The sequence below is a fragment of the Mesocricetus auratus genome, unplaced genomic scaffold, assembly GCF_017639785.1.
Source record: "Mesocricetus auratus isolate SY011 unplaced genomic scaffold, BCM_Maur_2.0 Super-Scaffold_100019, whole genome shotgun sequence".
Taxonomy (NCBI): domain Eukaryota; kingdom Metazoa; phylum Chordata; class Mammalia; order Rodentia; family Cricetidae; genus Mesocricetus; species Mesocricetus auratus.
This window is the reverse complement of record NW_024429200.1, coordinates 23,379,610-23,401,269: the sequence shown is the minus strand read 5'-3', so window position 1 is coordinate 23,401,269 and position 21,660 is coordinate 23,379,610. Positions and strand designations below refer to the sequence as shown.

Below are 21,660 nucleotides of genomic sequence, written 5' to 3'. Positions count from 1 at the left end.
GATCTCAAGACAGCAAGAAAAATCCACTCTGGTAACAAACTTGAACCTCTAAGTAAAATTTTCTGCAGTTGAAAATATTCAAAGTGCTTATGATTATGGCATAACCTGTTGGTAGAAATTTCATTTTCTTTTTTGTAGAGGTCGAAAATGACATTACAGGCACCCACACAGATTCCTTTCTTGTGTTTATATGTGAAGTGCTCCTTCGGGTTCCTAGTCGGAGACAGACCAGTCCTGGGAGGTAATGGAATGTGGGCGAAGCTGGGAAGCAGCTTAGGACAGGACAGAATTCCTTCTGCTGTGCCGGATGCCCTTACTGGGCATCTCTGCGGACTCTTATGCTCCCTCCACCCCTGCTGCGATGATGCACTAGGAAAACATTCGCTCTCCCAGGGATGCCTCTCTGTTGGTTTATAGCTGGGAAAACGTTGCCCCGGGTCTAAAATATCTGCCCAAACAACCTAGCGCGCTGATGAAGGCTTTCTCACAGGCTCTCAGCTCCCCGCGGGCGTTCCCCGCCCTCTGTTGCCAGAACCTTGGGGATGTGCCTAGACCGGGCGCAGAGCACGTCCCAGCCAACTGAGAGCAGAACAAACCCCTGGCTGACAGCCAAGAGGCTCCCTCCCAGCCACCGCCCCCCCCCCGCCCGCCCTGCGCGCCAGCGCCTTTTCCCCCCTATACAATACAAGATCTTCCTTCCTCAGTTCTCTTAAATCACAGCCCAGGGAAACCTCCTCAGAGCCTGCAGCCAGCCACGCGCCAGCATGTCTGGGGGCAAATACGTAGACTCCGAGGTAGGCTTGGGTGAGGGCAGGGCGCGCCGGCTCCAAAGTGCCTGCTTTTGCTATCTCCCACTCCAAATGCTTTCCTAGCCCTTGCCCTCTCTCCACCTTCACAGCACACCCCTCGTGCTGGCACCGCTGAGGAATGGACCTGGGTGGGGAGGTGACGAAAAGCCAGGGATGTTTTAAGGCTTCCTTTTGGAGAGGAGACCAACGGAGCCCACCGGGCAAAGGAGAGTCGGGGGTCCTGCGTTGGTAGTCTGCTGGCCTTAAAAAAAGTTTTTCAGATGGCACCGTTCAAGAACCCCGCGGGCGAACAAGCCCCTACCTACTGGGAGGCTGAGAGCTGGTGCTGTGTGTGTGTGTGTGTGTGTGTGTGTGTGTGTGTGTGTGTGTGTGTGTGTGTGTGTTGGGGTGGCGTCATTTGCTCACAGTTCTAAGGACAGTCCCCATCAGGAGCCTAAAGTGGCTGGTCTGGGGAGGCGGCGAGAGTGTGTGGCACTTTGAGCAAAGTTCTAGAGCACTTGAATAATTTCTGCCCCTGGGCGGCGGCCGGTGGGGAGTTCCGAGGTGGGGGACCCTCCTTGCTCAACAAGTACCACCACCATTGGCAACTACTTCTTGGCACTCAGGCAGCCTAAAGGTGGAGACCTCGTTTCCCAAACGTGACTAGCGTTCAGCCTCCGGCAGACAGCCTCTGTCTGCCTGGAGGTGATCTAAGTAAGGGTGGGTCAGGGAGTCCTGCAGGTGAGATGTCCTTCTAGAACATTTTGAGGGGTCGGGCACATACCTCTGCTCAGAGGTGAAAGTATGGTAGATATTCACGCACCTAATCCACCCCCGCGGCCTAGGGAAAACTATGAAGCAAAAGGGGCTAAAAGGGTTGGGGACTCGGCAGGTGCGGAGGAAGACGCACGGGGGACAGAAAAGACAGGACCAGCTTCTGTCAGTATGGTCCAGTGGGATCTTGAAGATAAAGGTGGAAGAGATCGGGGACAGGAGTAACAGGGTCAGGACGGGACAGGGGAGCAGGTGAGGCTGGGGGACGCGGGTGGCCTGGAGGAAAGAAGGGGTACAGGGCAGGCGGAACCCAAACCCCCTGGCTGGGGAGTCGCTGCCGCCGGGAGCGGCAGGGAGCAGCAGGGCGAGCATGGGGCTTCGCCCTGACCCCTGGCGGCGGGCGCTGGAGGCAGGCGCTCCCTGCCTGGTACCGAGGGGTGTGGTGTCCTTCCCTCCGTCCTCTTAAAAAGCTTGCGGCACTGGAGTTTTCTGTGCGCGAAGTCTTCGGGGTTGAAGTTAGCGAGACTTAGAGCTCCAGGCTCCCTCAGCTGCAGTCTGACTTCTGACGCTTGTTTTTCTTTCTGAACTTTTCTTCCCACCGCTGTTGCCGCCTTCCCCTGGCTTGGTCGGTTGCCCTCACAGGGACATCTCTACACTGTTCCCATCCGGGAACAGGGCAACATCTATAAGCCCAATAACAAGGCCATGGCAGACGAGGTGAATGAGAAGCAAGTGTATGATGCACACACCAAGGAGATTGACCTGGTCAACCGGGACCCCAAGCATCTCAACGATGATGTGGTCAAGGTAAGCCTTGGTGGCTATCTGGGTCCCACAACCCTTCTCTCTCAAGTAATTGGGCGTCCTTTCATAGTTTTGTCACACTGGCTGTTTCCTAGGCTTGGCTGTATGTGAACCCCTGTGTCCCTTGTCAGAAGTGTCTCATCTGCCTTCCTCCTCCTGGCTAGTTGAGCAGGAATTTAGCTAAAGTGAGTCTTGTGGGAGTCCACAGAACCTCAGCCACAGGAGGGCTCCCACATTGCTTGGGAAAGGAAGATGACTGTGGTCCACTGCCAGGTTAAAAGTCCAGTGACAGGTAAATAATTGTGCGTGACTGTACCACGGGTGGAGGTCAAAATACAGAATGAGCATGTTCCTTCAGCTAAAACAATCTAAAGTGATTAACTTAAAGATATTAAATGAGTGGAAATGCTTAAAACTAATAAGATAGGCAGATATAATTATATGCACACATCTTGCATGCAGTTACTTTTATGTGAATATTGTTTTAGCAATGAAAACACAGCACATGTGTAAGTCTAAGCCAATTTACCAAACTGAAAATAATTTCCACCTCTCGACTTCCGGATCCCTCTAGTTACATGTGGAAAGATGCATCTGTGGTGACAGCCAAGGTCAGCCTGCCCTGGGCTAGCACAACATTCAGGTTGGAGTTCCATTTTACACCTTCAGGATATACTTGCTGGGATTTAAAATATATTGCTTTCCTGGGTTGTTGGCCGAATGTAGACTTGACACAGTGGTCTGATTTTCGTTGTCATTTTGTTATTCAACTTTGACCCTTTTAGCAATTCTAGCTCAAGGAATGTATTGTCTGAGTCTGTGTGGGTTGAGAAATACTGGACTTGAGCTGTCCTTGGCAGAGGATTTCTTCTGAGTGGCCTGGAGGGCCAAGGACAATCCTGGTCTCGGGGTTCCAGTGGGAAGCCGCTGTCCTGCCCAGCCCCTAATGCATGCACCCCTGAGGAGCTCACCGAGTTTCCACCCACAGCCTCCTGTCTGTAGACGGGAGGAGCTCCAGTGCAGTTTCACCTTTATGAATAATATATTTTAGAAAGGGAAATGGTTTAATCTACAACTGGAGGGAAAATGTGCCTATGAAAATTTACTCTCTTGGTTTGCTGGAAGAGAGAAAAGGAAAATTGGACTGTTTTCCTCTGGCCAGATTGTGGAATATTTCAAACTAGCAATGAAGGCATCCCATAAACTGGACGTTAAGACTGCTAAAATCTGTTTATTAGCCACATTTCCGTAAAGGGGAAAAGACATTTTGCTTCTCACCCTTTCTTATGTTAGCTAGATGCTTTGGTCATGGAGGGGGACTCAAAGGATAGGAGCAGACTCTAGGATCTCAGATCTGCCCCCTTCACCGGACCCTCCCTGTTGTTGCCCCATGCTGAGAGCAGGGTTCCCTGGAGCAGACCGGCCTCATGGGATGAGTCAGAGAGGCCAGCCGTGTGGATGTGGGTCTCCACACACTGCATGACTAAGTGGAGAAGGCAGGCCCCACTGGGAAAAAAGACTTCAACACAGATGGAAAAAGAGGCATGGCAGGCTTGGAGGAAATAGCAGTTTACAAAATATCATTTCAAGGGCGAGTGTGGGGATCCTCAAATTAGAGAAATTAGAAGCGCTAAAGCAGTGTCCGCCTACTTGCTCACAGAACTAGGAACAAAGCCGGAAAGTTAGGCAGACAAGGAAATCCCACCTTGAGAAAAGAATTTGGCAGGATTTAGGCAGAAGCCCCGCCGAGGAGGAGGTCTTCAGAAAACACTCCGTCTGCAAAGAGAGATCCAGGCTGCACACTCTGCTCCTCTCCTCCCCAACACCAGTACCTAGAAATCTTCCACCATCATAGAAATCTCTGCCGGACAGTGTCTGGCAAGAGTGGCCCCTGCTCTTCACAAATACCTCCGCATCAAGCATCAAGATGAAAACTTCAACTAAACAAACCCACTATGTAGAGAAGAAATGAGGCCCAAACCTAAAATACGAAGAACAGCATGGTCCATTGTCCACATCCTTTCAGGCCTACACATCGAGGATGGAGGCGTGGCAAGCCCCCCAAAAACTGTGTGCTCTACACTTGGGCTTCAATAACACAGAACACAATTACCCAGTTCACTTGTGAAATGGATATCAATTTAAGTATAGAACTTATTGCCAATAAAAATCATTTTCTTGTAGAGGTTTGCCATTCCACATAATCATTTTTCTGCATATACACACTTACCCCAAAATACTGTGATTTGAATGTTTTCTTAAATTCCTTCTACCAAAGTGGTAAAAACTTAGATCCACAATTCTTCCTCTAACATTTCTAGGTTTTTTTATTAAGTTCATTCATATGCTTATTACATATGATTAGAATTTGAGAATAAATAAAATGCTTTGAAATGTATGATTCTTATATCATACTAGTTACCAATCAACTTGTTACATTGGGATCTTAGGCTGGATGCTTGTCATTTAATTCTTAAAATAAGTCCAGCAGATAAGAATATTAATGTTAATAAGACCAAAGATGCACATATCATTAAAATCTTAATCTTATAACAACCAAAACAGGTGCTTTAGTTTTGCCTTGACTGCAAGGACACATGTAGCTAGATATTTTTATTTTATTAGCACATTTGGTTTTATGTTTTCACTTCCTTTTTTTTACTGACATGCAGTTTTATGAGGTTCCATCGTAAACCTTGTCATTTTATAAACAGACAAAATATATGCTATAATAAGCCAAAGTAAATAGTACCGCATATTGCAGAATGAAAGTGTTTTTAAAATAGTGGTTGCCATTGACATTGTCAGGAAGACACTGCTATGGAAAGAGCAAGGGGTGGATAGAGGAAGATTCATTGAAAGTACTTTACTGGACAGGGTCATGGAGGGCACGGTGGAAGAGCACAGTCTGCATGCAATAGCTTAGCAGGTGCAGAAGGATGTAAGGAAGAGAGACGAGACTGTCTCACGCAGAACCTTCCAAGAAGAATCTTCATACAGTTATTTAATATATATCGTATTTTGGGCATATTCTCTTCCATACTCCCCTACTATTTTCCTTCCATTTTTTTCATCCCTGCTTCCCATTTGTCCTCTTTGTTCCCCTAGAGACTTTTAATTTTTTTTCCTGGTTGAGATTATAATTACATCATTTCCCACCCCCACCCCACAGTCTCTCCGATTGTAGCCCTGGACTCTTTCTCAGATCCATAGCCGCTTTTTCTTTAATTATTGTTACATATATGTGTGTATACATATTTCTAAATATGTAAATACAACCTGTTAAGTCCATGTAGTGTTACTTGTGTGTATGCTTTCAGGGCTGACCTTTGGTATTGGATAACTAGTTGGTGTGCTCTTCCCTGAGGAAGACAATTTCTCCTACTCCCAGCATTCCTTAGCTACTGTGGTTCTTTGTTTGGGGTTGAGGCCTCATGGTCTTTCCCCATTCCTTAGCATGTCACTGATGTCATTCTTAATCAGGTCGTGGGCAGCCGGCCATGTTGGTGAGGTTTCATGGATGTTGCTACTCTGACATTTCTAGGAGACACAGTGTCACAGGAAACTTCCTGTTCCTCTGACTCTTAGAGCCTTCCCGCCCCTCTTCCACAACAACCCTTGCATTTTAGGAGCAGGCGTACCATACAATTGTTAGCATCTCACTTTGAAATCTAGGGATCCATATGGCAGAGAAGAAGACAATAAAGATGAAATGAGTGACTCTAACTAAACAGCCGAGTCCAGTCCTGAATCTCATACTCACTTTAAGGGTGTAGGCTCCCCAGGCAGCCTTGGGAAGCTATGGAAGAATTCAAGTATGGGCTTGGTGTGAGAAGCTGGAGTTTTGGGAAAGACTAGGGTAAAAGCTCAGCCATGATGCCGCCATGTTGGGTAAAGAGGAAAGTGTTGAAATACAAGTGGTCCACAGCTCACAGTGAATCACCCTGATTATTCAGTTTTACAAAGCTCCAAAGACATAACAAATTCAGTAGGAACTATTCTTCAAAATTTTGAATCTTGACCTTTCCCTAGTCTAGCAATATATAATACAATGCTCTCTTGTGATGCTGGGCAGTGGCAGTGAGCCATAGCTCCCAGTTGGCCACACAATCACAAGAAGAAACAACCACCAATACCACCATATACCATGTGGATAAACAATGGTGTTCAGTAGGTTAGGTCCACTAAATGCATCTTTGAAGTGAAATATTTTCCACTTATAATGAACTTAATCAAATGTAATCCCACAGTAATTTAAGAAATATGTGTATTTAGTCCATGGTCCAGATGTGAAAATGAAAAGAACGGTACACACAGTGGGAATAGGATCATCTAAGCACAAAACAAAATAATTGTGGAAACATAATGTCTACCAGCCTAGTTTATAGTCCCCCCCTCTTTGGACATTAATAAAAATTAAGGGCTAATAAAGTTTAAAATGCTTTCCCTAATTTCAAGGAGTGCTCAAAACAGATATTTTGAAATGTATGACTAAGGAAGAATAGAGAAGATTACATGATTAGTCATGGATTATGGTCATGGGGAAAAAGTGAGTTTAGTGATCCTGAGATTAGCACTGAGACAAATCAGAACATCTGGGAAGAAGTCTTTGTCCAAAAGTAAAAATATCTGGTTGTAGCATTCTCCCCTAAGACATAAATGAAATGATTCTTAAACATGCACACTATTTCCTTTAATCTTTGAGTGAAGGCTTGCAGATCAGTATCAGTGGTGTTCCCTGATGCATCTGTAACTCTTTTATGCAAGAAAATAGTCTAGAAAAACTGTGATTAATGTCAGATAAGCATCACATAGAATTAAGCCACTTTAATATACATATAATCAAAGCACATTTTCAGGGCCATGGTGGCTTCCTCTTCTGTTGAAATTGATAGGAGTTTTACTTGGGTTTTGTTTGTTTAAGATACTTTGTTAAGATGGTAATCAGTACTCTGCCACACCTGAAATCATACCCGGAATTAAGAGTGTCCAGTTTATAAAGCCACATTGCAGTCATCCATGACTGCAAGTTTTCACATGTTACTGAGCAAAGAAAGACACTAAAATGTGTGACATAATTCATTTCTAAGCATATGAAGTGATTTTAAGTGCACCCAGCAGCAGCAGCAGTGTGTGTGTGTGTGTGTGTGCTTTTTAAAAGTAGACTGTTTTATTTCCATCTCTTAACAACAGTCAAAAAACAGTAAGGAATTATCTAAACTTTGACTTTAACTGAATAAAATTGTATATTACTTATTATGACAAAGTATACTATATATCATTGCATTATGAAGGGCTCATGACGTAGGATATTTTTCCATTAACAGCAGGCAGTGCTGGCTACATTTTAAGAGGGTTGAGTTAGAAACAGCTGCAGTGGGGAACTGGATCTATAAAGCCCAGAAATTTCAAAAGCCACCTGCTTTTGCATCCTCTCCAGTCAAGTGTATACAACAGCAAGCATGGTTAGTTCTTCATAATTTGCCCTACTTTGAAATAGCAGTCCTCTGTGATGAAATGCCTAGAGAAAGCTAGGAAGAGAGGCCTGTGTATTAACCTGTGGGACTCTGGATCCTTCCACGATACTATGTTTTCAGTAGGGAAAGGATAGGGAGGATGAATTCCTATGAAGGCTTATGCCAGGATGCATAAAACCTTTATTCTGCTCTGGAGAACCTGTATGTATTTGCACATATGTATACATATGCATTCTCTGGAATTGTTTACAATGTGCTATGCATTGTACATAAGATGATATATACATCATATATAGATACAGATATAGATACAAAGTTTCTATGATGCCAGTGAAATATCCTTGCAAAGATATTTTGTCTTTGAGATATATATATGTCTTTGAAATGAATGTAGTAAGGGCTCTCCTCTCCCACATTCAGAGATGTCCCTGTATAGTGTGAATAGTACTGTGCTAAAAAATACTTATAAACAATGTTTTCTTTTGGAGTCCAGTAAACTATGATTAGATTGTATAAAATATTGCAGTTAATATTTGATATTTTCTCCTTCCATATTGGGTTTTGAATTTTCCTATTGAAAATGTGAACTGGGAAGCCTTAAAAAATACATAGCTTCTTTAAAACCCTAGAGGTTTCCCAGATTTAGTTAAGGCATTAGGGTCAATAGAGAAATTCTTAAAAATCCAGATACCTGAGACTCCCCAGATGTGTTAAATCAGAGTATACAGAAGGCAGACCTGAGTATCTACATTTTCAGAACCTCAAGTGATCATTCATCAAATGATAACACCATGGAATCAGGTTTAGAAAAGGTTGTGCCCAAGTTGTCTTAAGGATATTTGCTCTGCCTTCTTCTACCCCAAGAGAACAGACGAGTCACGTGGTAGCGGTTCTGCTTTTTCGTTTTGTTTTGTTTGTTTGTTTGGTTTTTGGTTTGGTTTGGTTTCTTGGTTTGGTTTTTTGACTTCTCTGACAGAACACTATTTGAGGGTCTGGAACTTTAAACATCACTAGAGAATGCTGAAACAACGTGGAGTACTCCCAAATCAGCCTTGCTCAATGGCTTTCCATCCCTTGAGGCCATTTGAGTTTAGAGCCAACTGGAATCCCAAAGCCCCAGGTTAACCTGAGTGGGGCAACTGTATGTTCCATGTTGCCCCATCCCAGACAACACTGATCAGTCTTGAGAAGCCAGGCTTTTTTTAAACCTTGAACAGCTATGAATGGTACCCCGTATTTCATACCCAGAGGTGCCTCAGTTTGGAAGAAGAAAGCATGATCAAGGATGCATTGGCCCTGCCTCTCTCCTCCACATTCCCCAGTGTCATGCCCTTCATCACAGGCAGCAAGCTGCCCCACTATTTAGATGAGCAGTTTCTAAACTCTATCACCATATACCAACCTGTTGGATACTTTCCATGAACCACAGGGTTAAATAAACTGACATGCCTCCATCACATACTTTGTCAGTGACTCAATCAAAAGATTAAAATGTTTAACTATTTTTCAGTTAGTGCAGGAAACATAAAACTGCATATTTTCTCATGAACCATTGTTTAGGGAGGGGGAATGTTTTTGAACTTTATCTTAAAGGAAATCTGCATGATCCATGTACTGGGTGACTACCAAGGGATTTAGTTGGTAGAGCACTGTTACACCTGCAGAGAGTACATATTTCCTGCCTCTCGCGGAAATTGTGTTGAAGGTTCAGATATAAAATACATCTTGCTTTCTTTATTGAATCTTACGAGGATGTCTCTTGTTGGTCATTACTTCATGGAAAGGGAAGTTCAAGCGTCCCTTTAACCATTGTTACCTGTTTTGGTAATTAAAAATCAGGCGTTTTTAATTTTGAGGCTACTTAAACATGTTTGGTGGATTGTATCTCAACAGTGATTTAAAAGTTAAATTGTTAAAGCTGCATTAAGTATACAAACCTTTACTGAACCCAATAACAGCATTATATTATAGCTAGACCTTGACAGATTCAATGCTAGATACTTGTGTCTAGAAATTATACTGAGTCATGTGTGGTGCAGATATCAAACACAATTGTATTTCTCATTTACACTGAATATTGAAAGACACTGAGCCCAAATAGTGAGAATTCAGGAGATGGAATGCAAACAAACAACAATTTAAAAAGTCTTATAAATGTGAGCACACCGACCCCAGACTGACAGCTGGGAAACCAGCATAGGACCTAACCAAGTCTTCTGAATGTGGGTGTCAGTTAGGAGACCTGAACAGTCTATGGGACCTCTGACAGTGAAACCAGTATTTACCCCTAGTGCACAAATGGACTCTGGGAGCCTATTCCCCATGGAGGGCTACTTTCCCAGCCTAGATATGACAGACATTGATGATTCTCTTGGAAGGCCTCACCCTCCCTGAGGTGAGACAGTGTGTGTGGGTGGGGGAGGTGGTCAGTCGGAGGCCGGGGAGAGAAGGAACTGGGATTGATACGTAAAATAAGACTGTTTCTAAATTTTAAAAAAAGTCTTATAAAATCCTTGTTACTCACTGGCCACTTGCTCTATGCTACTAGGCCAGGCTGCACACACCCCAGCTTTACCTTCCGCCACGTTTGCTGCTTCTTTTTACACAGTGTTGCCACGTAATCCTGCATGGCAGGCTCGTGTATGAATTCACACATCCAGCCAGCCAGCCAGGCTCAGGCACTAGCTGAGTAGATAATCCCAGACCCACCTCCAGGACTTAGGGAAGGGACGTGCACTGAGGTAATTGTGAGTAAGGGCGTGACTAGAGGGCAGACAACAGTCGGGCACAGAGCAGGGAGTTCTTGACAGTCTTCAAAGTCAAGGGCATGTGTCCATCCAAAGGGTACCCACCGGGAGCAGCCAGGGAGGTGACGGTGCATGGCTGGCGCCAGCAGCAACTTAGTGTAGACAGAGCCTCAAGCAAAACCAGAAGCCAGTTCAGCCGGGCCAACCAGGGTTTTTCACCCAACCAGAGTATTTGGATCTTTATAGGTATCGATGACCCACAAAGGGGCATTGGGGCCACGGAGTCAGCTGATGGTACATGCCCTTTTAAGGGCTGGTTACATCATCCTAGTGCTAAATGTGTGGGTAGGAGGGAGAGGGAGTCCCATTCCAGCACTCCCATAGCATAGTTCAACGGCACTTCCTCCTTCAGTGGTCCTGAGAGCTACATACTCTTGTTATCAACAGCACACTCAGTTAGCAAAAGGAAAACACAGATTGCTCAGAACTGCACAGGTAGAAAGTAGAAGAGTCAGCAATAGAACCGAAGCAGCAGAACACAAAAGCCTGGACTCTTAACCACTGTTATCCTATATCCCTCTGGAACAGGTCATACTCCAGGCAAGCGGTGTTGTTATAAACAGCTGAATATGGGATGGCAACCTCACATTGAGCAAACAGGCATTTTTGATGTGGTCTATGTTGGAAGTAATAGGAATATTACTGCAGGACCTGATTCCAGGACCTGGTGGGTTGGTAGGAAGGAAGAAAAATGGATGTACAAACCGACATAAAGCCCTCCCCCACACATACACACACATTTTATTGAGGCTCAGGACACTAAATTTCAAAAGACCAGAGGTAAGCAGGGACTCCTGGGGCATCTCAGTGAGTGGAAGTAGCACCAATGGCGTTGACTGCAGAGCTGTTAAAGTACCTAGATGACCCAGGCTCACGGAAGCACCTGGGGTGCGAGGGGTCCTGCTGGATGTGAAGGGCAGGGTAAACCCAAGAGAACAACCAAGCAGGTCCCAACAAGTACAAAACAATTGTTGTGAAGGTACCCCGTTTGCCTGTTCTGTCTGTATAGACATACGTGCCGTGCAGCCATACATTGTGGAAACAGGAAGCTACCGAGAAGAACCTTAGTTAGATGCTGGCGGGAGAAAGGTCTATTGAGTTCTGCAGGGAGTTTCTCTGAGACTTCCTCCCTAGGCATTACATATTTGTTCTGAAAAACAAATGCCAGAAACAAAAATAGACTTAACTAGTGCATTTTACAAGTAACTAGTGCATTTTACAAGACAGCATTAATCTCTGAAAACAACTGAAGTGTTCTTCAGTCATGCCTGGCTTTGTGCCTTCCCTGGGCACAGAGTAGAACAAGCCTAGGAGTGAGCGTGCCAGGATATATCAAGGAAAGGGCACTGCGTTATTTAGAATTGTCACAGATTATTTTTGTTAACTCAACAAATCCTCCTTTCTTGTGTGTTCCTCAAAAAGCCAGGCTTTTTGTCTGTTTGTTTTGTTGTTTTGTTTTTTGGAAAGGGCATCACTGAAAAACAAAAACGACAAGTCACAAACAATCCCCCAAATTATTTTTTGATAAACCCCTTTTCTGTAGTTAAATATATCTGAGACTGAATTGTTCCCATAAAGCATGCGCAAGAAATATTAAGGAAGACAAACTCCCCACCAGACCCAGAGTACATGGAGTCCCAGAACACCACCCTCTGCACACACACACACACACACACACACACACACACACACACACACACACACACACAGGGCTCCAGCCACCCTGCAGTGGCAGCCTAGGATGTCTGTGCTTCAGGAAAGTCTGCAAGACCTGCTCTTTAGTAGTTATGTCCTCACTGTTGTAGCACTGGATAGCTTTCCAGTCACAGTCTCACTGTTCACGAAGAGGAAAGTGCTCTCCTCTCTTTCCTTTGGAGGAGAGTGGTCTACCTCTCTCCCTTTCTTGCCTTATTTCATGCCTATGTCCCCCAGAGCAAGGCATTGGCCCTCACTTCTATAGCTGCCACCACACTTCCAGCTGGACCCTAGAGCTCAGCACTGAGTCAGCCACCAGGAAAGAGAGGCTCAGTTGAGTCAAGGCTCTAAACTTCCTTTGCCAACTTGGTCCTTTCTGAGTGAAAAAGCAGTTGAATTACATTATCACCTGGCTTCCTGTGTGCCTTCTTAATGAATACAGTTTAAAATCTTGTAAGAAAAGAAAAATCTGAAGCAGTGATAAAAATATCCCAACTATCAGTCAAAAGAAATTATATTCTATATGTATGTATGACTACACACATGCATATTTGCCTGTATTTGTAATACTTGTATGTGTATTTTAATATGTAGTTTTCAATCGTATTTGGAATCTGTTTTTTAAACTCCAGTATTAAATGATCAAATTGTAATACACCTTCCTTGGGTCTTCTAGTGATGACCTCCTGGGGTGCCACAGATCAAATCTAAGCTCCAGGGTATGCCAAGCACATTCCCAGGATGCCATTGGCTGCTGCTTGGCTTCCCCCTACCCCTGCCCCTGGCTTATTTCTTCTCTTTAGCTTTTTCTGAGGTGGTGAGCATGCATGTTCCTTCTCTTTGGCTTTATCTGAGGTGGTGAGCATGCAGAGCTGAGAGGATCTGAATTCCATCCTCTATGACGACAGCAGAGTCCTTTGCCCCCAGAGCTGGTCTCTTACAGATCTCTTTTCAAAGAAAAAGGTAAAAATAAAGCCAGGACAGTCAGAACGTAGTAGACCTCTGGGGTCAGACGTTAGTTACCATTACTGGTGTCTGTGCCGTGTGCGATAAAAGGTCAACTTATATCTCAGATATGCAGCCTGTACTTGTCTCCTGTAATAGCAGATAGATTTGCTAGGATATGTCTAAGAATAATTACCTTGATTTCCAATAGGAATCTCAGCAACAGGATGAGTGTAAATTATTTGCACTCTGTTAGAAATAATTCTGTTAGAAATAAATATATAGGAAGAAGAGGTGCTGTCCAGAAAGAGTGTCGGAGTGTGATGAGAATATTAGATGTGGGATTTGCTTTGAAACATGCAGGCCAGAACCACAGTCTTAGCACATATAATGTCTTGTCAGAGACTGGAGTGGACAAGAGGTCTTTCACCTCACAGATCATGGCACCAGATATGACAATGTCATTAACTTCTGTGATTAAAACTGACAAGTTACACGTGTACTATATAAAATAATGACTATTACAAAGCACAGTTGTGTTAAAGGACTAGAAATAAAATATATAATGAGAATTATATATCAGTTAAGCATGAAAATAGAAAAGCAACAGGGAAAGATGGTCATACAAGGGAACATGTGATGTGGAAAGCCATTATGCCTATTGAGCATAGCGAAATAGAATAAACTCTCCACCATAATGGGCCCACAGCCCTCGGGGACCAAAACCTCTTTTGGGGGCCGTGACCTCTTTTGAGAATCACTAGTGTCAATATGGCCTTACTAGATTCACAGACAGTGGGCAATGGGAGATGCAAATTAAATCTGTCAGTAGCTCCAGGACACTAAGCATCTCTATAATCAAATGATATTTTAAAGACAGCATGATTTGATGTCTCAAAAGGAATGTCACCTTCAAGATTCCTTACTATGCTACAGACTACTTGGTCTTAAAATAAAGTGGAGACTAGGGAAAAAAGAAAGTTGCAGGTGATCAGGAGAAAACAGAACTCCCCTGGGGAGGGGGCCTGTTTGGTCTGAATGATATTTTGGAAAAGATCCTGGAATGACAGCTCTTTGCTTATTGTCAGGTTACTGGGATATTCACAAGAAAAATATTATTCAGGCATAGCCATCATTCAGGAAAACAGAAGGCTAACATGAGTCACTTAAAAAGAAATAGAAAATACTTTCAAGTAATAACAGTGGTTAATCCCAGGGATGTGTCACAAGAAGCCACTTCCTGATAGTTGTGTGTTAATTTCCTTGTCTATACAACTTCTCAAAACTCTATCCTTCCCTCTACAATTGCACTTTTGAGTATGGCAGCACTTGGCAGAGCCTAGCATAGACATATTTGAGCACCTTCCTCTACTTCAGCAAAAAACCTGGTGTGCTGAGATAAATACTTGGTGTAGCCTCTTTTGAATCTGCAGTGGAGAATGAAAGTGGTAAACACCCAAAAGCAGAACACTGAAAAAAAATGCATGCATTGTAGTGACCAAAAGGTCAGCACGAAGCATTATCTGTGTGGCAAGCCCGCCCTCCACTCCCTCCTACACAGTGCATAGTCACAGAGCTGGCTGCTTATATAAACCCCATTGTGGTAGAACCTTGAGATGGAACCTCATGAGAGGGTGTGGCTTCCACAGAGAAGCTCTTCATCTGGCCTCAAGTCATCTGGAGAACATTTAAAGCACTGCACATTGAGATTGATCTAGGGTAGAGCCCAAGCTCCTTTGTAGCTCCTAGATACAGCTGATACATAGTCAGAATAAAATCCATGTTAGTTTGGACTCTAGGACTTTATTAATAAAACAAAGCTACATGTCACAGTAAGATTTTCACAGTCGCAAAGGCACTAAGGTATTACTTCGCTAGCTCCTTCTTACCTGCATTGGAGCTAACAGCTCACATTGGGTTTTCTCCTAAAAATGATGTAAAATTCCTGTAGTGCCAGTAGCCACGGGGAACTTCAGAGAATCCACACAAGGCAGAGAAGAGGATCCTAGTCACTGGCTGACATCTACTGTCACCAGTCATGCCTCAGAGCAGAATGGGAAACTAAATTCAAAAATAAATCTTAATTCCAATCCTCTCTTGGACATGTATCTCCAGTGATACTTTTGGCCTTAGAAAAGTCATATCCACTTCCTGTGTCTACAACAATTAAACTGTAGAACAAGACAATCTCTAAGTCACTTTCATTTCTAAAGATTTATAATTCGCCCGGCGTTGGTGGTGCATGTCTTTAATCCCAGCACTCGGGAGGCAGAGGCAGGTGGATCTCTGTGAGTTCGAGGCCTGGTCTACAGAGCAGCCTCCAAAAAACAAAACAGAGAAACCCTGTCTCAAAAAAAAAGATTTATAATTCAAGTAGACCATTCATACAATAGTAGAAACCCCAACACACATCTGACAAAGAGAGAAAGAGAGGATGGTGGAAAACTTCTAATCAATAAATTGTGCGTGTGTGTGTGTGTGTGTGTGTGTGTGTGTGTGTGTGGTTGTTTGTTGAGACAGGTTCTTACTAAGTAACTAGCATTCTTCCTGGGACCCTTTATGCAGACAAGACTGGCCTTGAATTCACAGGCATTCACTTGTCTCTGACTCCCAAGGACTAGGATTAAAAGCTTGCACCACTATGCCCAGTTAATCATCAATAGTATTTTTATTATGAATTCCCTCAGTTTTTCCAATTGGCATCTTTGGTCTTAATACTGCAACTATGGCACTTAATTAAATCGTCTTTGAAAGACTGAACTTGCAGGAGGCCTACTGAGCCCACATGTTCCACAGAACACACTTAGTTCTGAAGACGATCTAGAGCTGGAGCTCATTTCACAGATCTGGACTGTATGCATCACAGTCTTCTCTTTCATTGTCTCCAAATTGGCTGTTTGTGTTCCCAGATGGAGCAGAAGTCAGTTCCAAAGCTGGCTACAAACCTTCAAGGTTTCTTTTTCCTTTTTTGCAGCTAGCCAATTCATCTAAGCTCATGAAGCAGAGAAGGCATAATTACAGCTTCAGTTAGAGCAATGGCCCAGTAAAGACCTAGCTAAATAGAAAAGTCCTACAAAGCCAACAGTTGTCAACTGCACCTAGTCCATGTGGCCTTGTTTCTGGAGTTCCTTTAAGGCCCATCTGTGAGCAATAGGATCAGATGACTAAGAGGCAAAAAGGCAGCAAAAAGGCAGCGTTCCTTTGACTCATATTTTCCTGTCACAGAGCTGTAAAGTTTGTTTCTCTCCAACTGACATAAAGTTTAGCATTTTTAAGGCCCACATGATTTTAATCCCATCATTTAGCACCCCAGCTGTGTGAATCTGAAGCTAAACATGAAGTCACTTGAGTTCTAGGCCACCTGAGCACTCCTAAGGGACTCATCGGCTCCCACAACCAAAGCTACACCAAAACCTGTAGGTTGGAACACAAATTCTCATAATACGCAAAATTAAACGAAGCCATCTTTGTGGTCATTAGTCAAGCTCAGTGGAGGCTTTTACCAAATATATACCTGGATTGAAAAAAGTTACTATACCAGTGAATGTTTCTAATCTGTGAGCCAGATAATAACACATTCAGAACTCTGTTTCTTAAAAGGAAATGGAATGAAGACAGTGATTGCTCTTATAAGTAGGAAATGTCCAGTGGTGGCTTGAATGAGAAAGGTCCCCATAGGCTCATAGATCGAATTATATGTTTGTTTCCAAGTTGACAGAACTGTTGAGAAGGAATTAAGCAGTGCGTTCTCACTGGGGGAGGTAGTCTCTTCGAGGTTTCAAAAGCCCATGCCAGGCCGGGTCTCACTTGCTCTCTCTGCCTTCTACCTTGGATCAAGATGGAAGCTAGGTTAATGCTCTACCATCACGCCTGCCTGCCTGCTCTATGCTCTCCCCATCCCCATGATGGTCATGGGCTAACCCTTGAAACCATAAACAAGTCCCCAATTGAATGGTTTCTTTTATTAGCTGCCTTGGTCATGGTGTCTCTTCACAGCAATAGGAGAGTAACCAGGACAGCAAGTTTCACTAATTCATTCATATATTTAACAAATATTGATTTATGATCAACTATATTCCAGAAACTTAGAGTCTGTTAGCAGAAACAGTACACACACACACACACACACACACACACACACACACACACACACACACACGGGAGTGGGGAGAGAGAGAGAGAGGAGAGAAGAGAGAATACCATTAAATAATGAGTGATGAAGTAATAACTGGGTAGAAAAAGAGTTTCAAGTGAGAAGCCATTAAAGAGGCAAGAATGAAATCTTTGAGGCAAGATGAGAAATAGACACGCAGCCAGATAGGGAGTGGTAGAAGCAAGCCAAGCACATCCCACAGCCAGTGAGAGGCTCTGTAGCAAAAACAGACTTGGTCATGGACTTGGGCATGGGCCTGGGAGATATCGTCCTTAATTCCTCAAAATCCTAGAAGCTAATGATCTGGAATCAGGAGAGATAATGACTTCCTCTCTTACCTAAAAGCAAATGAGTGCATCCCAGAAGAGCATCACCCCTCCCTGGCAATGTTTCTTATGTGAGTCTGCAAAGCCAAAGTTCGTGTCTATTTAATTATACTATCCCCTTTTCAACGACCTTTATCCAGCCTTATGACCTTGACCTGGCCCTGTTTCTTCATTTCGTTTATTCCATCCTCAAAAAGCAAATGCTTCCCAAATGTTAGGTGGATAAATAGATGGTTCCATGAGGCCATGGCCTCACAAAGTAAACATCCCTGCAATAAACAGAGGCATTCCAGACCACAGATACTTCTAAACTTAAGGTACTGCCTTATCACTGCATATTATGATTGTCTAGGACAGGATTCTCAGCCAGGTGCAAATTTGCCTCCCTTCCAAGAGGACATCTGTCAATGTCTGGAGACAGCATTCCTTGTCACAATTTTGAGGATGTTACTGTCATCTAGTGAGCAGAATTCAGGAACACAAATAATCATCTTACAGTGCACCCCCCCAAATGTGGACTTACATAAACCTAAATATCAACCTGCCAATCGGGTCCATGTGGAAAACCCCACTATAAAGGTCAGGGTCAGTGTGTGGATAGTCACTTTGCAGACTGTGTCAGTTCTGTACAATGGGCTATGATTCTTCTTGCAGGGACACATGTGTGTGTATCCTTTCCCCCATTTGCCAAGTAGCATCCAGGCTTGGAGAGATTTATTTGATTCATTTTCTATTTGTTTAATAAACAGACTAAAAGCACTGGAGGGGAAATATTCCATCCGTGAGGTAGAACGAAGACTGTTTGTAATGTTCCTTTGACTGAGCTGAAGGGGAGCAAGAACACTGTGACAACTGCAAAAGGAGTTTCAAAAGATGTGACTCAAACAAACACATTTAGGGACTAAGGAGTAGCCTGAAAATGGCAAAGACATTTCTACTTGCTGTATCTGAATAAAATATTAAGAGCCTTTTTTTTTGTAAAATATGCTAATCATTCATGTCTGTCTCATGGCATGTCCCGAAAGAAGCTTAAAGAACAACAAACGTCAAAGGATAAACACAGAATTCAGGGAGCAAGCCAGGCCTCCCGGTGAGCCCTCTAATTGGGTGTTTGCATAAAATAAGATCTCCATACATTAAATGAGGCGGGCCTTTTCTATTGGAGACAGCATTTGCCATGCCCTGGATGGTTACATTGTCCCTCCTCTTGCATGGCACCAAACAGTCATTTCTCTCTGTCCAAGTTCACTAACACACAGTCTCCAGCTTCCTATCTCTGGCTCCTTTCTCATTCTATTTTTACACCGTTGTCTGTTCTCTGTCACCTCTTTGGTGGCACTCAACATCAACAAGTGGCACCAAATGGACACCAGAAGTCTGCGGAGAATAAAAGCCACCAGGAGGTACTCACCCTGCTTTGTAGAAAGATATCTGCAACTAGAAACGTTGTGATAAGGAAAATGTGAAGTTGTCTGAACAAAGTGTCCTGGATTCCCTAATAAAACTCCTGGCCGATTAGCCTCACTTATATGGTGTGGTTCTTGGGGGATCACCCTAACAAAAGAGTGCATACCCTATGTGAAGAGGTGTGGAAACACTCAGGAATCCCCAAACCCCGACACTGAAAATGGATGGGGATGTACATGCATTTCCCAGGAGTTCCCACCACCAAATGGTTACAAGCTGGGTGGCCTTAAAGCAGCAGATATCCATTGTCTCCTGGACTGAAGGCAAGGGGTCAGAGCAAGGCGTTAGAGAAACCATGCTCCCTGTGAAACCTCGGGTAGATCCATGCCTTTTCTTTGTTTCTGGTGGTTTGCTGAGCATTCTCAGAAGACTTTACATAGCATCAGATCAACACAATTCCCTAACTCCACGATCACTTGCCTTCTCCTGGTGTTTACTGGAAATTGGGGTTTTCATTTAGCTTGTAATGGGGGCATGGCGAAGTATAAACTAGGAATGTACACCTGTGTCATCAGGCCGGGGATATTCTGCCTATGACAGGGAAATGGAATGTGAACCTCAGAGTACATCTCACTCCTTTCTGACCAAGATAACTGGGCCAATGCTCCTGAGTCAGCTGCCAGTGTCTTAGGCATTTTCTGTAAGTCAACCATCCCCATGGAGCAGACACCACCATACCTGCATGTTCTAAGTAAGAAACCAAGGCAAGGAGCAGACTAACCATTGATGTGATGTGATGCTGTCAAGAAGGGAAGCAAATCCAGCATCCATGTTGTTGGCCTGGATCACTTACTGCATTTCTAAGATGATTCTCTCATACACCATTGCATTGATTCAGATCTCCATATCCAGATTTTGAGATCCTCTCCACTAGCAGCTTTTTTTCTTCTTTAGACATCCTACATCAAATTCAGGGCAGGAGCGAAAGAGGCCCAGACACCACACGCAGACCACTGATTCTGACTCAAGCCCCAGAAACTTGTGTTTTCACCGTATCTCCAGGAAATTCTCAGTGTTTGAGAAACTCTCTGTCAAAAAACAAAGGAGAAATAAAATGCTATGGTAAAAACAAAAAAGAGACAACAGAAAGGAAGGATGAGGCCAGGGCCCCAGAGATTCTGGTCTGGGAAGAGCGAGGTTGTTGAGGATTGAATGTGAGGGAGGGAGTTCAAGGCCAAGCTGAAGCCCAGGCTTTTCGCTGCACACCCTTTCATGCCCTGTAACCCACACCCCAAAACTCTTCCCCTGCTCACACTTGTCAGCATCCACTGATGCTCTTGTTACGGATGCATCCATCTTTCTCCCTAGCTCCTCAGGAGACAGTCCCAGGAAATTTTGAAAGATGAAGTCACTTGACATCTTCCACTACAAAGCAGCAGGCCTTCAAGCCAAGAAAATGCATCAGTGTTCCTACCGCAGATTTGCATTCCTCTGAAGTTATGGGTGGGTCACTGTGGGGTTCGTGTGATCGTAGGAGATTATAACATAATGCAGACCCTCTCTCTGCCTTCAGTGCTGGCTGCAGGAACCACCGCACCCTCTTGCCCAACGGTGCCAGTTTTACCCAGTAAAGTCTGCCTCTGAGAAAACACATGGGAATTAGGGCAAACTTGCAGTGCTCTGGTAACATTTAATTGTGTTCCTTCTCATCCTTGTCCATACCCACATGCTCATACACAGTATTATCCCATCAGCTTCAAAGGCCTCTCAACATGTTGGAAACTTGTGTGGGAACAGAGAACGGAGTTGGAACACACGCTCTGTGTGTGTGACTGGATTTGGTGCTCACACTAGAATTTTAGAAATTTGTATTTAATTTTGAAAAAGAAATACATTTGTTTTTATTGAATGTAGAGTGATGGGAATACACTGGGATTTATACTGAGTGGATTTTCGTAATGACTATGGTAATTTTTACACCAATAGTCCGTATTTGTAGATTGAAATTAGGAAAACTTTTTCTGAGCATGTTTGCATTCATTTATCCATTAGTACCCCGATGGCATCCAGCATATGAGGACCCCAGAGAAGAAAGAAGGAAGCAAGCCAGGGCTGTCATTAGCTGCAAGGAGCCATGGCTCCACTAAGGTTTACCACTGAGAAAAGAATTCTGGTTTAAAGAGAAAGCCCTGAGGGCTGAAAAATGGCTCAATGGTTAAGAGGGGTAAAAGCTCTTTCTGAGGATACCAGTTCAGTTCCCACCATCCTTGTCAGATGTCTCACAATCACTTGTAACTCCAACTCCAGGGTATGCCACCCCCTTTTCTAGACCCCATGGGTGCCTGCGCTCATGTTTATATACTGACTCACAAGCAGACAGACGTACACACAAATGATTTTGAAGAAAACTAAAACTAATATGGAAGCCCTAGAACCAGACTTGTAGTCTTAGAACTCAGAAGATCTTCAGCTCAAGCTAGCCTG

At 43.8% G+C, this 21,660-nt stretch overlaps 1 protein-coding gene across 2 annotated transcripts in view; it reads left to right on the top strand.

Annotated features, from left to right (window-relative positions):
• Positions 1-654: 654 nt before the first annotated feature.
• The window catches only part of Cav1 (caveolin 1), a 31,358-nt gene continuing 10,352 nt past the window's right edge, over positions 655-21,660 (top strand). Inside the window, exons 1-2 of one of the 2 annotated variants that reach the window (XM_005080934.4) lie at positions 655-794; positions 2,205-2,369. In XM_005080934.4, coding sequence (XP_005080991.1) covers positions 765-794; positions 2,205-2,369 — 195 coding nt within the window. In that variant the 5' untranslated portion in view covers positions 655-764. Of the gene's footprint in view, positions 795-1,402; positions 1,530-2,204; positions 2,370-21,660 lie in introns of those variants that run through there. The other variant, XM_040728481.1, reaches the window with a different exon arrangement.